The sequence below is a fragment of the Camelus ferus genome, chromosome 10 (genome assembly GCF_009834535.1).
Source record: "Camelus ferus isolate YT-003-E chromosome 10, BCGSAC_Cfer_1.0, whole genome shotgun sequence".
NCBI lineage: Eukaryota > Metazoa > Chordata > Mammalia > Artiodactyla > Camelidae > Camelus > Camelus ferus.
The window spans coordinates 51,847,678-51,866,857 of record NC_045705.1 but is presented as its reverse complement, the minus strand read 5'-3'; the positions used below and the strand labels follow the sequence as shown (position 1 = coordinate 51,866,857).

The following is a 19,180-nucleotide window of genomic DNA, read 5'->3' as shown; positions in this document are numbered from 1 at the left end:
AGGGGCAGATACCAGCAATAAGAAAACAATAATCCCAAAGCTTGTGGAAAGAATCCACAAACACAGGTCAGACTCTACCCTGGGACCAGCTGGACTCTGGCCCTTGGGTTACAAGAGAGAAGTGTACTGCTGGGATGCACAGGACATCTCCCACTGAGGGCCCTTCTCCAAGGTTGAGAAACATAACTAACCCACCTGAAAACACAAATAGAAAGTTAGACAATATGAGGCAGCAGCAGAATATCTTCCAGGCCAAGGCACAAGATATAATTCCAGAAGAGGAAATAAAAGATGAGGAGATAGGCAACCTATCTGAGAAAGAGTTTAGAGTAATGATGGTGAAGATGTTCAGAGAATTCAGGAAGAGTACAGATACACAGAGGGAAGTTTTTAGCAAATAATTACAAAATACAAAGAGTGTCCAGAGTTGAAGAATACAATGACTGAAATGGATAACAGACTAGAAGGAACCAAAGACAGAAGAATGGATCAGTGAACTAGAAGACAGATTAGTGGAAATCACTATTGCAGAACAATAAAAAGAAAAGAGAATAAAAAGAAATTAGGATAGCTTAAGAGAAATCTGGGACAATATGAAGCATCCTAATATTCACATTATAGGGGTCCCAGAAAGAAAAGAGAGAAAGGACCTGAGAAAATATTCAAAGAGATAATAGCCAAAAAATTCTCTAACTTAGGAAAGGAAACAGTCACCCAAGTCCAGGAAGCACAGAGAGTTCCACACAGGATTAACCCAAAGAGGAACATACTGTGGCACATAGTAATCAAATTGACAAAAATTAAGGATAAGGAGAAAATATTAAAATCAGCAAGAGAAAAACAATAATTAACATACAAGGGAGTTCTCATAAAGTTATCAGCTGACTTTTCAGCAGACACTCTACAGGCCAGAAGGAAGTGGCATGATATATTTAAAGTTGTAAAAGAGAAAAACTTATAACCATGAATACTCTATCCAGCAAGGCGTTTGTTCAGATTTGACGGAGAAATCAAAAGCTTCACAGATAAACAAAAGCTAAAAGAATTCAGCACCACCAAACTGGCTTTACAACAAATGTTAAAGGAACTTCTCTAGTTATCAAATTGCAAGAGAACAAAAAGAAGAAAGAAAGAAAAAAAGATCTACAAAACAAACCCAAAACAATGAATAAAATGGCAATAAGAACATTCATATTGATAATTACCTTAAATGTAAATGGATTAAATGCTCCAACCAAAAGACACAGACTGGATAAATGGATACAAAAACAAGACCCATATATATGCTGCCTACAAGAGACCCACTTCAGAGATAGAGACAGATGCAAACTGAAAGTGAATGGATGGAAAAAAATATTCCATGCAAATGGAAACCAAAAGAGAGCTGGAGTAGCAATACTTATATTAGACAAAATAGATTTTAAAATACAGACTGTTACAAGAAATGAAGAAGGACACTACAGAATGCTCAAGGGATCAATCCAAAAAGATAGCAATTGTAAATATATATGCACCCAACATAGGAGAACCTCAATATATAAGGCAATTGCTAACAGACATAAAAAAAGAAGTCAACAATAACACAATAATAGTGGAGGACCTAACACCCCACTTACATCAATGGACAGATCATCCAGACAGAAAATCAATAAGGAAATACAGGCCCTAAGTGACACATTAGGCAGATGGACTTCATTGATATTTAGAGCATTCCATCCAAAAGCAACAGAATACATATTCTTCTCAAGTGCACAAGGAACATTCTCCAGAATTGACCACATGTTGGCCCACAAAGCAAGCCCCAGTAAATTTAAGAAAACTGAAATTGTACCAAGCATCTTTTTTAATCACAATGCTATGAGGTTAGAAATCAATTACAAGAAAAAAACTACAAAAACTGCAAACACTTGGAGGCTAAATAATATGCTACTAAACAACCAATGGATCACTGAAGAAATAAAGGGAAAATCAAAAAACACTTTGAGACAAATGAAAATACAATGAGCCAAAACCTCTGGGATGCAGCAAAAGCAGTTCTAAGGAGGAAGTTTATAGCAATACAAGCCTACCAGAGGAAACAAGAAAAATCTCGAATAAGTAACCTAACCTTACACCTAAAGCAGCTAGAAAAAGAAGAACCAACAAAACCAAAAGTTAGTAGAAGAAAAGAAATCATAAAGATCAGAGCAGAAATAAATGAAATAGAGACTAAAAAAAAAAAAATATCAACAAAACTAAAAGCTGGTTCTTTGAAAAGATAAACAAAATTGATAAACCTTTAGTCAGACTTATCAAGAAAAAAAAGGGAGATGGCCCAAATTAATAAAATCAGAAATGAAAAAGAAGACGCAACTGACACCACAGGAATACAAGGGATCGTAAGAGGCTACTATGAGCAACCATATGCCAACAAAAAGGACAACCTAGAAGAAATGGACAATTTTTTAGAAAGGTACAATTTGCCAACATTGAATCAGAAAGAAACAGAAAATATGAATAGATCAATGACCAGTACTGAAATCAAATCAGTAATTTAAAAATTCCCAGAAAACAAAAGTCCAGGACCAGATGGCTTTTCAGGTGAATTCCACCAAACATTTAGAGAAGAGTTAACACTTATCCTTCTGAAACCATTCCAAAAAATTGCAGAGGAAGGAACACTTCCAAACTCATTCTACCAGGCCATTATCACCCTCATACCAAAACAAGACAAAGATAACAACAACAAAAAAAAATTATAGGCCAATGTCACTTATGAATATAGATGCAAAAATACTCAACAAAATACTAGCAAATTGATTCCAACAATGCATTGAGAGGATCATACACTATGATCAAGTGGATTGTAAGGATTTTTCAATATATGCAAATCAATCAATGTGATACACCACATTAACAAACTGAAGAATACAAACCATATGATCATCTCAATAGATGCAGAAAAAGCTTTTGATAAAATTCAGCATTGATTTATGATGAAAACTCTCCAGAAAATGGGCATAGATGGAACATACCTCAACATTATAAAGGCCATATATGAGAAACCCACAGCTAACATCATACTTAATGGGGAAAAGCTGAAAGCATTTCCTCTAAGATCAGGAACAAGACAAGGATGCCCACTCTCACCACTTATTCAACATAGTTTTGGAAGTCCTAGCCATCACAATAAGAGAAGAAAAAGAAATAAAAGGAATCCAAATCAGAAAAGAAGTAAAACTGTCACTGTTCATGGAGGACATGATACTATACATAGAAAACCCTAAAGAAGTGACCAGAAAACTACTAGAGCTCATCAATGAATTTGGTAAAGTTGCAGGATACAAAATTAATATACAGAAATCAGTTGCATTTCTATATACTAACAATGAAATAGTGGAAAAAAGAAATTAAGTAAATAATCCCATTTACCATCACACCAGAAAGAATAAAACACCTAGGAATAAACTTATCCAAAGAGGCAAAAGACCTGTACTCTGAAGACTATGAGACACCGATAAAAAAAATTGAAGATGATATAAACAGATGCAAAGATATACTGTGTTCTTGGATTGGAATAATCAATACTGTTAAAATGGCCATACTACCCAAGGCAATATACAGATTCAATGCAATCCCTATCAAATTACCAATGAGGTTCTTCATGGAGCTGGAATAAAAAAATGTTAAAATTTGTATGGAAACACAAAAAACCCCAAATAGCTAAATAGTCTTGAAAAAAGGAAAACAGAGCCAAGGGAATCATGCTCCCTGACTTCAGACTATACTACAAAGCTACAGTAATCAAATCAGTATGGTATTGGCACAAAAACAGACACATAGATCAAGGGAACAGGATAGAAAGTCCAGAAATAAACCTACGCACTTATGCTCAATTAATCTATGACAAAGAAGGCAAAAATATACAACGGAGAAGAGACAGTCTCTTCAATAAGTGGTTCTGGGAAAACTAGACAGCTACCTGTAAAGGACTGAAATTGGAACATTCTCTAACACCATACACGAAAATAAACTCAAAATGGATTAAAGACCTAAATGGAAGACTAGATACTATAAAATTCCTAGAGGAAAATATAGGCAGAACACTCTTTGACATAAATCACAGCAATATTTTTTTTTGTACCAGCTCATACAGTAATGGAAATAAAAGCAAAAATAAACAAATGGAATCTAATTAATCTTAAAAGCTTTTACACAGCTAAAGATATCATCAAGAAAACAAAAAGACAACCTACAGAATGGGAGAAAATATTTGCAAATGATGTGACTGACAAGGGACTAATTTCCAAAATATATAAACAGCTCATACACCTATCAAAAAAAACAAGCAATCCAATCAAAAAATGGGCAGAAGACCTAAACAGATATTTCTTCAAAGAAGACATCCAGATGGCCAACAAGCACATGAAATGATGTTCAACATCACTAATTGTTAGAGAAATGAAAATCAAAACTACAATGAGATATCACCTTACATCAGTCAGAATGGCCATCATTAAAAAGTCCACAAATAATAAATGCTGGAGAGGGTGTGTAGAAAAAGGAATCCTCATACACTGCTGGTGGGAATATAAATTGGTGTAGCCACTATGGAGGACAGTATGGAGATTCCTCAAAAAACTAAAAATAGATTTACCGTATGATCCAGCAATCCCACTCCTGGGCCTATATCTGGAGGAAAACATAATTTGAAAAGACACATGTACCCCAATGTTCATAGCAGCACCATTTACAATAGCCAAGATGTGGAAACAACCCAAATGTCCATAGACAAATGACTGAGTAAAGAAGATGTGGGGTGTGTGTGTGCGTGTATACCACCCCCCACACACACAATGGAGTACTACTCAGCCATAAAAAAGAATAAAATAATGCCATTTGCAGCAACATGGATGGACCTGGAAATTGTCATTCTAAGTGAAATAAGTCAGAAAGAGAAATAAAAATATCATATGATATCGTTTGTATGTGGAATAAAAAAAAAAGACACAAGTGAGCTTATCTACAAAACAGAAACAGACTCACAGACATAAAGAACAAACTTATGGTTACCAGGGCATAAAGATGGTGGGAAGGAATAAGTTGGGAATTCGAAATTTGCACCTCTTGGGGAGTGACAGAAATGTTAACTACCTTGATTGTCGCGGTGGTTTCATTGGTGTATACATCTATCAAAAAACTCATCAAATTGTGTAGTTTAGTGAATAGGAATCAAACTGTAATAAAGGTGTTAAAAAAGTTTTAAAAACTGGTCTTTTTGGAGGAAGCAATTACCAAAATTTAACAAGTCCTACAGTTTCACTTCATTTTAATTCAAGTTCAATTAAATTTTAATGCTTTTTACTAAAAAAAAAAAACTACATCAAGCAATTTAGCATAATCTCTCTCCTCCTCCCTCCCTTCCCCTCCCTCCTGTATTTGTAGGGAAGGGGGTGTATGGTGTAAGTGATTTTTACTTTCTTCTTTGTATTTCTCACTATTATTTGATTAGTTTTGCTAATGGACATGAGCTATTTTTAATAAAAACAGTAAAATTACTTGTAAAATATCTGCTTATCCTAGCTTATTTCAATGAAAGCATTTGTTTTCAGCAATCTCCAGGATTTGGAAAAGTAACCTATGGGGCTTCTGGTTAAAGATGTTCTGAGGCCCAGGATGACCCCTCAAAAGGTCAAAGTTATTTGACCTGGGGATAAACTTTCTCCAGATCTGTTTTCTCAAGGAGGCCTTTTCCCTACCTGAGATTTGAGGGCTCTGAGCACAGACTAGGGGTGTCTGGAAGGACTGCCTCAGCCCACACCTCTCTCAACATCCAGGTCCAGATATCCAACCACTTCCTAGACCTTGTCCCCTGGAGCAGGATAATAAAAACCATTTCAACAACCACCATTTATCAAACATCAACTTGCATTAGAGTCACTTTCTCATTTGTTCCTTAGAACAGCCTTGCAGAGTAAATATGGCTAAGCTCATTTTCTAGGGAAACTGCAAACTAGGAAACTGAAGCTCAGTGAAGTAGATGCTCCAGGATCCCAGCTAGACAATGGGAGAGCAAGGATGTAAATCCAGTTCTGTTGGACTGGCATCCAAGCTGCTCCCACGGGCATTCAACTGTCCAAACCCAAACCTGTTGTCTTCCTTCTCAAGGGATCTGCTTCCCCGGGGCTCCCCATCCTAAGTAATGGCACCATCACTCCCCTGACCATGCGGACACACACTTGTTGGTCCTTCCAGTCTCCCCCTACCCCACCCCATCCCCTCACCAAGTCCTGCCAAGGTGATCTCCAATGGCTCTCGAATCTGTCCTCCCCATCTCCCCTCCTGTCCTTCTCAGTCTACAGTCCCATCACCTCCCACCAGGCTGTTTTCATCCTCTCTTACCTAGTCTCCCTGCCTCTAGCCTGTCTTGTTTCAGGCCAGCTTTCATAGTCTGTCCAGAAGAATTATTCTCAGACTCCATTTTGATTCTGTTGCTTCCTTACCTACAGGCTTCTCTGGCTTTGCAAGTGGTCCTGAATGAAGTTCAAACTCATTCATTGGTCCTCAAACCCTTTACCTTCTCTGATTCCCACCCACATTCCACCCTCACTGCCCATCTCTCTGGATCACAAGACTCACACTTGGTTCACATGAAATTCCTTCAGCTCCTGGAGCATGCCAAGTGTTAGAAGATGCCTGGGTGCCTCTGCTCCTGTGGTTTCCTCTGCCTGAGGTGCCCTTCTCTTCCTCAGCTCAGAGCTGCTTCTCCTGGAATCCTGCCTGGACTCACTCACCCTTATTTCCTCTGTGTTTCTAGGTATTTTTATGTTCTTAAAGTCTTAACACCATGTATGGTAGTGACATTGTCTACTCTTGTATCTCCTCTCCTACAAGGTGAGGGTGACCTCATTCATTTATTCAATATTTATTGAGTGCTTACTATAATCCAGGCAATGAGCATAGAGCTAGTCATATAAGGCTGAGCAAAATGTTATGTGTCACTGTCTTCTGGGAGCTTGTTATCTAGGGGGGCAGAGATTAGTTAGAGGAATACCCAAACTTTCATGCTGTGATGGATTTTATAAGGGAGAAGCATCTGGAGGTGCTGGAAAAGTATTCCCTAGGAAAGTGACATTCAAGCAGGTATTTAGAGACTGAACGGGAATTCACTTGGCAAAGAGGAAGAAAGGAGGAACAGTTCAGGTAGAGGGTACAGCATGTGCCAAGCCTGAGAAGGAGGAGGAATGAGTTGCTGATGGAAGGCCGAGATGTTGAGAGGGAGGAGGAGAATGATCTTGAAAGATGCTGGGGAGGTGAGCACAGTTAACCACACAGGGCCTTGTGAGTCCTACGAAATATTCTAGTGCTCATCCTAAGAGCAGAATGAAGCCTCTGAAGATGCTGAACCAGATTTGCATTTCAGGAATTCCTCTGGCGGCATGTGAACAGTGGATTGAACTGGGTGAGGAGGTCAGGAGAGCAGGCAGAGGGACAAACAACATGCCTGAATGAGAACTAAATATCTGCAAACTAAATAACTGAAAAATCTATGAACTGTCAAATGAACAAAACTAGGACAGTTCTTCTGAATCCAGCATGCAGCTTTAGAGCAGTCATAATCAAAAGATACAAAATGCACTTAAAGAATATGTAGGTGAGAGGCAAAATTGGAAAAGACCCAGAATCCTTGAATCTTAGGTTAAAGTTAAGCACCTTCTGAAGTCACCTAGTCCAACAGGGAACAGAGGCTCATAGAAGCTGAGGAATGCATCAAAGGCTCCATTAACTGGTGAACTCACATCTCCTGAATTCTTATGCAGCTGTGCTTTCTATCAATTTGCCTGAATCTTTGTATCTAGAATATAATGAATATTCTGAAAAAAAAAAAGAGCAATGAAGGAGAAATAACCCACTGCACACTAGAACATATTATATGGCAGCAGCAATTAAAATGGTACAGTACTGATCAGAGTAAAACAGTCAGGGGCCCAGAACCAGTCTCTGGTATACATAAAAAAAAAGGATGTCATGTACGACTGACTAAGCCACAATGTAACAAGAAGTATAAACACTACTAAAATATTATTGAGATAATAGTATCTTAAATCTTCAAATACCTGTATCTTAAAACAAATTTCAGAGGTGTTAGCAAAATAAATATAAATAAATCAAACCATAGATAAACTGGTAGAAAATAGATTTGCTATCCCAATTAAGGAGAGGTAATATTTTTATAATCATTTAAATAATAGAAGACCTCTCAAAGCAAACGATAGACAAAAATTACTGTATAAAAACTTTACAACTTCACTAAAAGTAACATAAAACATGTTAAAATGCAAAAAAAGAAAAAGTATTGAGAAAAATATAGCCAAAGAAGGGTTAATATCTATAGCACCTACGTGTAGTAGCAACAACAACAAAAAAACCAAGACCCAAATGGGCACATGAGTAAAGAAATGTATAGTTAATTCACCCAATAAGATAAAAAGAACATTTAAAAATTTCAAGTTTGGGCAAATTAACTGAAGCAATAATGAAGCGGCATTTCACACGAACACTACTAATAATACATTGTAAGTGCTATTAGTTTGGATTATCTTTTTCTCATTACATTCTAGTCAATAAGGAGCGAAGTGTAGTGCAGGTAGTGCTTAGGAGGGAGACCCCCCTCACTGGGTCTACAGGGAGCATCACCCACTGGAGGCAATTTGGTAAATTCCTACACTTTTACCCAGTGACTCTCAAGCCTGAGAATTTATCCCAAGGGAGTAACTAAAAGGAAGAAATAAAAAAAACTACAAGTCCAAAGTTGTTTATAGGAGGGTTGTTAATCACACATACAAGAACTGTAAACATCTGAAATACCCAACAATAGACACATTCATACAAAAGGAAACTATGCCCCCACTAACTGATAAACACGTGGACGAGTCGAAGTATACGGAATTAGTCACGAAGTAAGTATTTTAAAACTAGAAACAGGAAGTTGTATCTATACCACCTAAACCAATTGTGAACAAAATGTAAATAAGAGTAAACACTGGAAAGAATAAAAATTGTTGCTTTTTCAGAATTTATGGGCTTGTGGGTAAAATTTTAAGATAAATCTTTTCCTTGGGTTTTAAATCTGATTTAATAAACAGAAATTAAAAGTAGAGAAGTATATCATATTTTTTCCAAAGATCTCATCTAAAGATTATTCTTTTTTTAAATTAGTGCTTTAAAAAATTATTGGAAATTTTCCTTCTGAGATTCCTCTTGTCAATGCTGAACAGGTAGAGTTAGTCACTGTATCTCAGACCACGGGCCTCTAACATGGTTGGTGGCACCCGGGATAGGGCTTCATGACAGTCCTCAAGCAGAAGGCTTCTGTACTGAGACTGACCCCGGCGAGCGTGAGCCATCAGGAGAGGTGAGTCAGGAGAAGGGGCTGGGAGGGAAGGGAGCGGGGAGACCCCAAGTCTTAACTTTCTAAAGACGAGTCTGGCAAGTGGGTGGGTGGGGCCTTGCAGTCACCAGGATGGAAGGGCTGCGGTCTGGACTTTGTTGTGACAGCAGATTAGAAAGCAAGAGATGACTCAGATGTCTCAAAAAGAGGAACTGTTCCTGGGTGTGCAAGGAAAAGGAAAAGGAAGTGTCCAAAATTCAGGCCTGGGTCACCTTTCCAGACCCACAAGGCTCAGGGAGCGGGGCTGGTAGGAAGGAGACAAGTTAAGAGGTTCTCCGAGTGGGCAGGAAACACCATCTGATTCATTCATTCATCCATCTGCAAATATTTACTGAGGGCCTGCTCTACGTCCGGCCCATGCTCGCCATCGGGACGGACAGAGGCTCTGACAGGAAGTCCAGTGTTTACATGTTCACCTTCTTTGATCTGGAGAAAACGAATCCAGCCCCGGCCTGGGGAAAGCATCTCCCCGACCTCACCTACCTTTTTCCTGCTCAGCTGCTTCACTGAGTTCTGGAAGCTTGAGCTCCACTAAGTTCTGGTTTCTTATCAGGATGTGCTCCTTTTGAGGAAAAGAAAGACAACATTTCAGACAATGTCCTCAGACTGGACTCTTCTCTTGGTTCTGTCTGTGGCTCTTTGACCACTCAGTCTCATGGGGGAGACATTAGGGGCATGGACAGTCACGACATCTGAGGGGTACCAGGAAGACCACTCCTCTCCCGGCCCATAAAGGTGCAGAAAACCTCACCATTGGCACTCATCCCTTGGGTCAGGAATTGTCCTTGGCATTGCTGGCTTTTCAAAAAAAAAAAAAAAAACCTGTGGGCCTCAGGGCAAGGGAGCTGCCAGCTTCTCCGTGGCTGAGGGCTGGGGGACAAACAGAAGCAGAGCCTAGGGCTCTGGGGATAGGAGGGTCCCCTGGGTGTATATCGAGCTGCCAAAGATGGAAACTGTCCTGTGATCTCATGGCTGTGCTCTGAATTGGCTGCAGTCTCCTGCCTTGTTGTTCTGGGCAGTGAGTGCCCACTTCCAGGACTTCTGACCTCCCCTGGCCCCGGGTCCTCAGTGGCCTGTAATGGCCCCTCTTGAGTTTTTAAACTCTCCAGGAGAATGTGGCCTGCAGACTGCCACCCCGAGGCAGCAGGCCAGCAGCTACTCCTGCCTGGGGCCTCAGCTAGCAGAGCTGGGGAGAGACAGATGGGATGCTGACTGCAGGGATGTGGCACAGGTAGTCTCACAGCTGTGAGCCCAAGACCAGAGCCCCCAAGTGGAAATGCTAGACAGAGCTCCTTGGCCCTGTGACTTGTGCTCCTAAGGAGATTTTCAGTATCTCTGCAGCAGAGGCCACTTGAATGGTTTGCTGTCTGGATAAAGGAGGAAAGGAAGGGGCCAGCAGAGGGTGCCCCGGCCCAAATGGAAGTCACAGGCCAGAGGCCCACAGCCAAGCAGCTCTCAGCACCCTGGCTGGGGATGGGGGTGTCTGCTGATAGGGCAGTGGTTAGTGTGATGGGGTCTCCAGGTTCTCTGTGGTTTCTTCGCTACAGAGAGAAATTTGCAGAGGTATGGTGATGGCCTATTGCCTGGGCCTGGCCTCTGACGCCCAGAGAACCATGAAGGCAAGTGCCTACCTAGCCCCCTTGGCATCACCTTCCGCAGAAGTCTAGGACTGTGGCCCACCAGAAGCAGCCCTTCCAGGCCTGTGCTGACCCACTAGTTAATGCGGTCTTCCTGGACCAGTGGGCTTTTCTGTGTAAAATGTCATTCACCTCAGCAGCCAGGCCCCAGCTCCCTCAGAGTCTCCAACTCAGAGCATCATGGAAGGTTTCTGAATGGAACTGTGGCCAGTGTTGGAATGTGTCCCTGCTAGTGTGTGACCCCCTCACTTGTGCCACTGTGCCTCTTTCCCTTCCCATCTCCCACCCCCTCTGTAGGGGAACCAGGAGAACGCTGGCCAACTCTAGCTGTGGGAGCACCAGGCCCTATCCTGTGGAGTCTGGCTGCCTTGGCCCATGGCCTGGGTTGGCCCCTGGAGAACTGGGGCTTGGATAAGGATTTCTTTGTCCTGTTAACCTCTTCTCTTCTTCACATCCTGGGCTCTCTTCCCTCCATTTCTGGATCCCCCAGTCATTCCCTATATAGGGTGCCAGCCCCATGAGAGACCACTGTGCCTGGTTAGGTGGCCCATGACAGCTGGGGACATGATGGCCATCATTATGCTTGGATGGATTTGAGGCCCTTGGTTAATAGGCATCAGGGAAGAAAGCTTGGGGCATGACAGGGGAAAAGCTATTCTATCCTTGCCCCGTCCTAGGCATGATAAGGTGCTCAATCAAAGGCTTCTTGCTCAGAGCCACCAGCTCTGGCTGGAAGGGGAAAACAGCCCAGGACTGAGGGCCCATCTGCCCCTCCATACACCCACCTTCTCCTTGAAATATGGCACTGTGTGGCAGCTACATCCCAGCTGACTACACTCAAGTAAGCAGTGTGAAAGCACGCAAAGACAACGTTTATGATGAACATGCTGCCCTGCGGGCCGGGTTTATCAGGGTGGGGACGTTCAGGGCCCCCACAAGGCCCACATCAGGACCTGCCCCAGGACCCAGCTCAGCCCAGAGGTCTTCAGCCCTGGGGGCAGAGTTGGAGGACCTAGATGCACATCCGTCCAGGGGTTCCCCAGGAACCTACCTCACGGAGCTTGGTCAATTTCTGCATCCGCACAGGCTGCACTTGTATCTGAAAGTCTTTGAGTCCAGACGCCTTGGCCATCTTGCTGCCCACTTTGCCTGAAAAACGCTTCTCTTCCTCTGCCAGTGGTAGCTTGGCAAGCACTTTCTGGAGATGGGGGCCAGGTTCCTCGGGGCCACTGTCCCAGGAGACCCCCCGCAGCAGGGGTGGCCGGGATGCAGGGGGCCACAGCTCAGCTTTGGAGCCAACCTTGGACCCTGTGGGCTCTACAACTGTACCTTTTCCCTGGGGGGCCTGGGAAGCTGCCCCTCCAGATCCCTGGGCTGGACTTCTGGGCAGAGGGTTGCCTTCCCTGGCTGTCTTCAGAAGTGGCTTCCCCAGCTCGCTCTCCACAGGGCCAGGCTGGGGGGTGTTCAGGGCCATTTTCCCACCACTGCCTGTGCCAGGAGCTGGGCCCTTGGGTACGGCTTCCGGGCACTGGAGGGGATCGAAGTTTTCCTTTTGTTCTATCGCAATCTCTTTGGACTTCTCAACTGTAGGAGAGTGGGGAGTCAGCCGGCCCTGAGACACTTTCCTCTGGTCATTCTGCTTCCGGTCAGCTAACCCTTTGAGGACATTCTGAAAGAGACAAGGTAGAGCTGGGAGGCAGGTTGCAGAGGAGCTAGGTGTGGGACTTCTGTCCTCTGGACCCTGCTAAGGGGTGTGTGTGTGTGTGTGTGTGTGTGTGTGTGTAGTGTGTGTGTGTGTCTGTGTGTGTGTGTGTAGTGTGTGTGGAGGTGGTGGAGGAGTGTGGGCTAGGTGGAAGGGGAAGACTTCTCAGTCAAGTCTGAGCCAATAAAGGGGACCTACAGACAAGCTTGAGGTTTGTAAAGCAGGACAAGAGGACCTGTTATTCAAAACCTGCCAAGAACTTCCCAAGGGCTAGGAGCTGCCGAGAACAGTAGAATAGAGCGCAGCTTGGGGGCAGTCACAAGTTTTGATGTTGACTCAGTTGCCCCAGATTTTAGTCCTGGCTCTGCCTCATAAGGCCCTTAACTCTTAGGAACTCAGATTTCCCATCAGGTTTGTGAACCCTCTGAAATTATATGCAAATGTATCTGTGTGTTTATGCACTGTATGTATTTCTCTGGGAGGAGAATATATGGCTTTCAACAATTTCTCAGAGACTTCCACATTCCAAAAGAAGCTGACCAAGGTGATTCTTGCAAAGCTGATGTCTTACGGCTCAGAAGTTCTAAGATTCTGCAGTCTCCTTTCATTTCTCAAGGGAAACCAGCTTTGTGAGGAGCAGGTGGGTCTCTCTGGGTATTCGTGTGGCTGCCTTGCGCGTGTGCTGAAGCTCTCCCAGACAACTGTATCCCAGACCTAGACCTACATTAGATTATGCTCTATGCTGCCGTTGACACCACCTTGACTCTGAGCAGGCATACGGCTCTTCTATCGCTCATCAGCAAAGGTGAGGTTTTCCAGGCTGCCCCCAGGAAGAGTCCCAGTCATGGGCTGGAGCTTTCCTGAAATTTTCACGAGAAGTGACAGGAGCAGCAGTCTTGCCTGGCTGCTGCTGGACTCAGCAGTCCCCTGGTCTCTGGCAGCAGCCTGACTAGGGAGGTAGGGCTATGGGCAGGACCACCATGGAGGTCATCCCCATGACTCCCACCTCCTCACCCCTCCACCTCAGACTCCTAGTCACGAGAGGGCAGAGGAACCTTCCAGCTTCCTCAGCCTCGACCCTCCACTCATGCACACCCACTTGCAGGCTGGCCTAAACCCAGCAGAGGCTTCTGGAACACCATGTCTCCCATACCCATCATCCAAATTGGGTAGAGCTCAAACTCACAGGCTTGCCAAGTTGAGGTGAAGAGACTTCGGCCTCATCCCCTTTCTGCTGGAGAAAGTAAACACGAGTCAGTCAACAATATGAAGAGACCATATGTCCTTTTGAAATACCCTCAAGGAGGCCCCTACAGTGGAGTCAATGTCTTTCCCACCCAGCTCCCTCACCTCCAGTGGATCATGGAGGGCCTCTTGGATGTTAAGGGATAAGAGGAGAGACTAGCTGGTGCAGAAACCCCAAACAGGGTCCCCGTTATTACCTGTGGTGTTGCTCCAGGCAGAGGGGACTGTGGGCTACTGCACGCATCCAAACCTAAAATGGTCCAGGCACTGGTGAGTGATGCCCAGTCCCCCAGATCCTCAGCTGTCATCAGCTGCAGCAAAAATACATCTACCTCTCCAGAATGTTCTCCTTAGGTCCCTCAGGCCTCAGAGCTAGTAACGCAAGTATTTATTGGGAGGACCTCCCACATGCCAGGGTCTGTGGTGACCCCCACTTAACCATCACAGAAACCACTCAAGGCAGCCGAGGCAGGAGGAAATCCAGGCCATAGAGCTAGGAGGGCCAGTGCTGGGATTTGAACCTAAGGTGTCTGGCCCAAGCCTGAGCCTGCCCTGCAGCTCTGACAAGGGCAGGCTGCTCTCCCTGGCACCTTGCCCCTTCCCCAGCTGACTTGAGGGTTTGGCCCTGAACACAGCCTAATGAAAGGGAAGCCATCAAAACACAAAGAGTGGGCCACATAGAGGCCTTTGAAAGTAAGCTCTGAGGTGACCTCTCCCCGCGTCCTCCCTGGGCAGAGAGCCCCAGTCACAATCCACCTTCCCACAACCTTGCCCTGGTTCTCACCCCACGGGCCTCATCCTGGGCTAGGCCTGTTTGAAACCCCAAGAGAAAGCACATCCTCCTCCCCTGGGGCAGCCCTGCCAGGCCCCTGGGGCAGCCCTGCCAGGCCCCTGGGGAGGGAACCAAAGGGGGTCCCACCGGGAAGCCTGCAGGATGGGAGTCCTGGAGGCCAGCAGTGGGGCTGAGTCGCCACCTGACTGGAGAAACCAGGGCAGGAAATTCCAGGGGGCTGGACCTCACCGGGTGGCGAGGGGACGGTAAGTGAGTTGCTCTGAGAGGACGCAGGAGAATCTCCGGGACTGAGGTTTGGGGAAACAGCTGTGGAGACAGACACAAATTGGCCAGCATTTGTGAGGGTTCAAGACTTCAGCCTAACAGACATCCTTTGGGGTATTTCTCATCCCTTGGAACTGGGTCTGCCTTGTCCGGGTCAGGGGCTAATTCCAGACTGTCACAGAAGGCTCCTACCACAGCCCAAACCGTCCCTGCTGCCAGCCCAGCAGTAGGAGCACTGGTTCATTTGGAAGAGGGGAGGATTGGGGTCACACTCCTCAGTCTACCTGACCTGACCCCAAACCACCTCCTAGAAACAAAGGACCTGGTGCTGCTTGGCAGGTACAGCTCCAAAGGCTACACCTCCTTGACTGGCCAGGCTGGGTCTGATTTCAGATGCACCCCTTGCCTCCTAGGTACATTCAGACTTATCTAACTGCCCCGAATTTTTGCTCGGGAAAAAGAGTGACTTTAGCCAAAGGGGTAGTAGAAGGATTTCAGGGTCCAGAAAAACCTTCCTTCTAATCTAGGAATCCCAAAGAACAGCCTCCCTTCCCTATCAGTAACCAGGATCCTTCCTGGTGCCCACAGCTGGAGGTCAGGGAGAGGGAGCCCAGTGCTTGCCTCTCCTGACTTCTGCGGAGGCGGTGATCATAGAACAGGGCCTCATGGGGACAGTGGGAGCTACACAGGCCAGGCAGGGTGGCCCAGGAATCTGTGCACACAGGCATCACACAGAGGGTTTCTCTCCATGCAGGGTTCAGGGACTGGGGACCCCTAGTTAAGTTCACAGGTATCATATGGGCTGGCATTTCTTGGCAAAGCAGGAAGACACAACAGTCACACACAGGTCCCAAAAACGAAAAGCAGAGTTTTCTGGGCTAGAGTTGGGTCAATATTTCAGAGCTTCTGAACGGGGCAAGATGTCCTCTCCTCACAGGATCCTCTCCACAAGGCTCAGTCCTCTGGGGGCCTAGAGGCCTGGAGGCAGGAGAGTTGAGGGCCACCCGTCAAAAGCAGGGCTCCCACTACAGCTGGGGCCAGGCCCTCCTCACCCTCCGCCCCACCTTGGAGGGGCTCAGGGCAGTCACCTGTCATCCTACCTGACAGGGGAGTCTCCGGGGCTGCTCCTGGACTTCCTCCCACGGCGGGTCAGGAACCGCTCACTCACCGACTTGGCTTCCTCCAGCAGCGCCAGGTTTTTCTTCTTGTCCTCCTCTGAGATGCTGATGTCTGGCAGCTGGTCGTTTACCAGGTCAATGACATGCCCCGCAGGGTCTGCAGAGGCAGGGTGAGAGCCACAGAACCCTTGGTCCTTGGCTGAAAAGCCTTGCCTCCAATCTCCACACCTCAGCCTGGAGACACTGCCCAGAGCAGACTCAACCAGACAGACCTTGGCCTGATGCTGGCCCTGGAGAGAGCTGCACGGGGACCAACGGGGCTTCCTCAGCAGGCCTGGCCCCTCCCACTGTAGCTGGTGACTGTGGCAGGTCCTCTGTCATAAATGGTCACTTGGCTCCTGGTACTGTCCCAAACTCTGCTGTTAGGGAAGGGCAGCAGGAGCCCCACCTCCGTGTTATCTGCTCCCCTAGAGTTCTCCCCTCCAGTCTTTCTTCAACAAGTTAGTGAGCTTAACGTGTAGATAAAGGAGCACTCCAGGATCATGGGCCAAAGACCATCCCATGGCCAATTCCCTCCTTTTTCCCCTCTACTCACACTGTTTACCCTCCTCCTTCTCCAAAACCATCCCTTCTCCAGGAGGCTTTCCCTGGGAGACATCACCTCTCACCCAGCTGCTCAGAAACATGGGAGTCACTCCACAGTCTTCCCTCTCCCTCAGTCCCCCAGCGTCCAACCAGCTCATCATCAAGTCCTGATCGTCATCTACCTTGTAAATATCTCTGGCACCTGTGCCTCATCTCCACTCTTGCTCATCAGCTGTAACTTACCTGCACAATTACATCAGCCAACTCATAGGTCCCCCACCTCCAGTCTGTCCGCTCTGTCCCATCCTCCACTGCCTATCAGAGTGACCTTCCCAAGAGCCATATCTGAGCATGGAGTGCTCCTGCCTCACCTCACCAGGATTCCCCATGGTACCCAGTGTGACATCCAGATGCCAAACCCAGCCCAGCCACTTTTGATGACCCCATATACTTCTCTCCTCCAGCCCCACAATGGTGAACAGCTCCCATCGTATCTCTCTAGCTTCCTTTCCCCCTTCTCCTGGTCATAGCTCCCCAGTTGGCATTGAGTAAAACCCCTCTGAGTCTCAATTACAACAGTTAGGAAGGAGCTAAACCCTTCTGCCCACCTCATCCCAAGTGCCAGTAATGGAACCATGCACCATCCTTGGCCAGTCAATGAGTTCCACCCCCTGGGTGGCTGGCTCAGGGATGGCCATCTGAGGCCAATAAGAGGCAATTCTGGGAACTGTGTTGGGTATATGAGGAAGAGGATTGCTCTTTCCACTGATGGGATGTCATCTGGGATTTACTGATAGCTGTTTGCCCAGAAGAAAGCCAATACACAAGGGAGGAGACTTGGGAGATGGGATGGGACAATTGCTAATGACCCAGCTAGGGCACCAGGATTCAGCACACCCTGAAACTACAAGCCCTGGCTTCTATTCATTTTAATTTTTGGCTAGTGTGACTTGAGTTTCTATCATATGAAAGAATCTTGACCGATACACACGGCAGAGAATTCAGCTGCTCTGTTATGGGTCCTGCTCCCCAATTGTGTTGCTTCTTCCACCTGGATTACCTCTCCTCTCTCTTGTCTATCTGCCCAACTCTCTAAGGCACAACTCACATCGTCTCTTCTCTGGAAGACCTGCCCACACTTCCACAGTTCCTCTCTAGCTGGAATTGGTCTCCTTCTCAACTCAGCTTCCCTAACACTTCTGAGAAGTGCCTTACAATACAGTGTCCTGGTTACATCTGTTCAATTCTCAGCCTCTTCATTGACTACGAGCAACATGAAGGCAGAGACCAAGTTTGTATAGTATCTATGTTCTGATGGTCCAGAGCAGACCCTGAGAAATCCTTCAGGGAATGAGCAGGTGATGGGGGCAGCCAACCTTGCATCCCAGCGCAAACCTACCTGCATGTGGGCCTTTCTAGCAGGGGTGGAGGGTTCTGCCCTTCAACCCTAAAACTGAGCCTCACCCAGCAGTTCTGCCTTTTGTTGACTTCCTCATTTTCCTCTTTGTGCCCTGGTATTGTATTTTTACCAGAACAAATTGAAATTAGGTATCATACTTCTTCTGGGCTCAAACACAGGGGACTGATCACTTTGCCCTGTTGGGCGCATAGGGATGGACCTGCCTGAGAAGCAGGAGAGGGGAAGGGGCCAAGCCTGGCCAAGCTGCCAGACCTCAGTCTTCTTAATCAGACACACTTTCAGGGGGATCCCTATCTCTGGTTGCAGAAATAAGATAAATCGGCTTAGTCCTTACCCACAGAAGTCAGAGAAGCAGTGGAAACCTTCAAGTGTCGGTGAGAAAGCCTCCTGTGGGGACTGTGAGCTCTGAAAGACAGAAAAGAGCCATATTGTTAAGAAATTTGTTAGCATCTTATAAGTAGGAAAACAGATGCTTGTATGTTCTTTCGGTCATCTTAAAGCATCATCTTATAAGGTTATTGAAGCTTGGAAGTTTGTTAGAAATGCAATCCCAGACCTACAGGGCCAGAAACTCAGGGTGGGGCCTGGCCATCTGTGACTGAACAAGCCCCCCAGGTGATTCTGATGCTCGCTCAAGTTTTCAAACCATGGCCCTAAGGAGATAACACTTGGACTATGTACTATTTATTAGGGCTTAGACTCTGAGTGAATGTCTAACTTGTAGAAAACTCACAAAATGTGAATAATTATCTAGTAGAGATGCAGATGATTTCTGTTGGGGAGAAACGATAAAAATAAGGTTTCATCGCCCTATGAAACATTAACCTATTTTACATCTAACTTGGCAAACTTACGCCAGCTTTCATCTCCTCCTCACTGATTATATATGTATATCCATTTCTTGTATCCTGCTTTGAACTGACTTTGTTCTCCTGATGGTCCCCTCGTTAATGAGTTAAATAAATTTTGACACAAGGTCACTATAT

The 19,180-nt window shown here is 45.6% G+C and overlaps 1 protein-coding gene across 3 annotated transcripts in view; it reads right to left on the bottom strand.

The window, feature by feature from the left end:
* Positions 1 to 19,180, bottom strand: part of MRVI1 (murine retrovirus integration site 1 homolog) — a 117,151-nt gene that overhangs the window by 38,513 nt on the left and 59,458 nt on the right. The window contains exons 4-11 of one of the 3 annotated variants that reach the window (XM_032489026.1): positions 18,529 to 18,599; positions 16,177 to 16,346; positions 16,021 to 16,024; positions 15,036 to 15,113; positions 14,212 to 14,264; positions 13,956 to 14,000; positions 12,119 to 12,736; positions 9,914 to 9,992 (exon numbers count right to left, since the gene is read on the bottom strand). In XM_032489026.1, the coding sequence (XP_032344917.1) occupies positions 9,914 to 9,992; positions 12,119 to 12,736; positions 13,956 to 14,000; positions 14,212 to 14,264; positions 15,036 to 15,113; positions 16,021 to 16,024; positions 16,177 to 16,346; positions 18,529 to 18,599 (1,118 nt within the window). Of the gene's footprint in view, positions 1 to 9,913; positions 9,993 to 12,118; positions 12,737 to 13,955; positions 14,004 to 14,211; positions 14,265 to 15,035; positions 15,114 to 16,020; positions 16,025 to 16,171; positions 16,347 to 18,528; positions 18,600 to 19,180 lie in introns of those variants that run through there. The other 2 variants (XM_032489024.1, XM_032489025.1) reach the window with 2 other exon arrangements.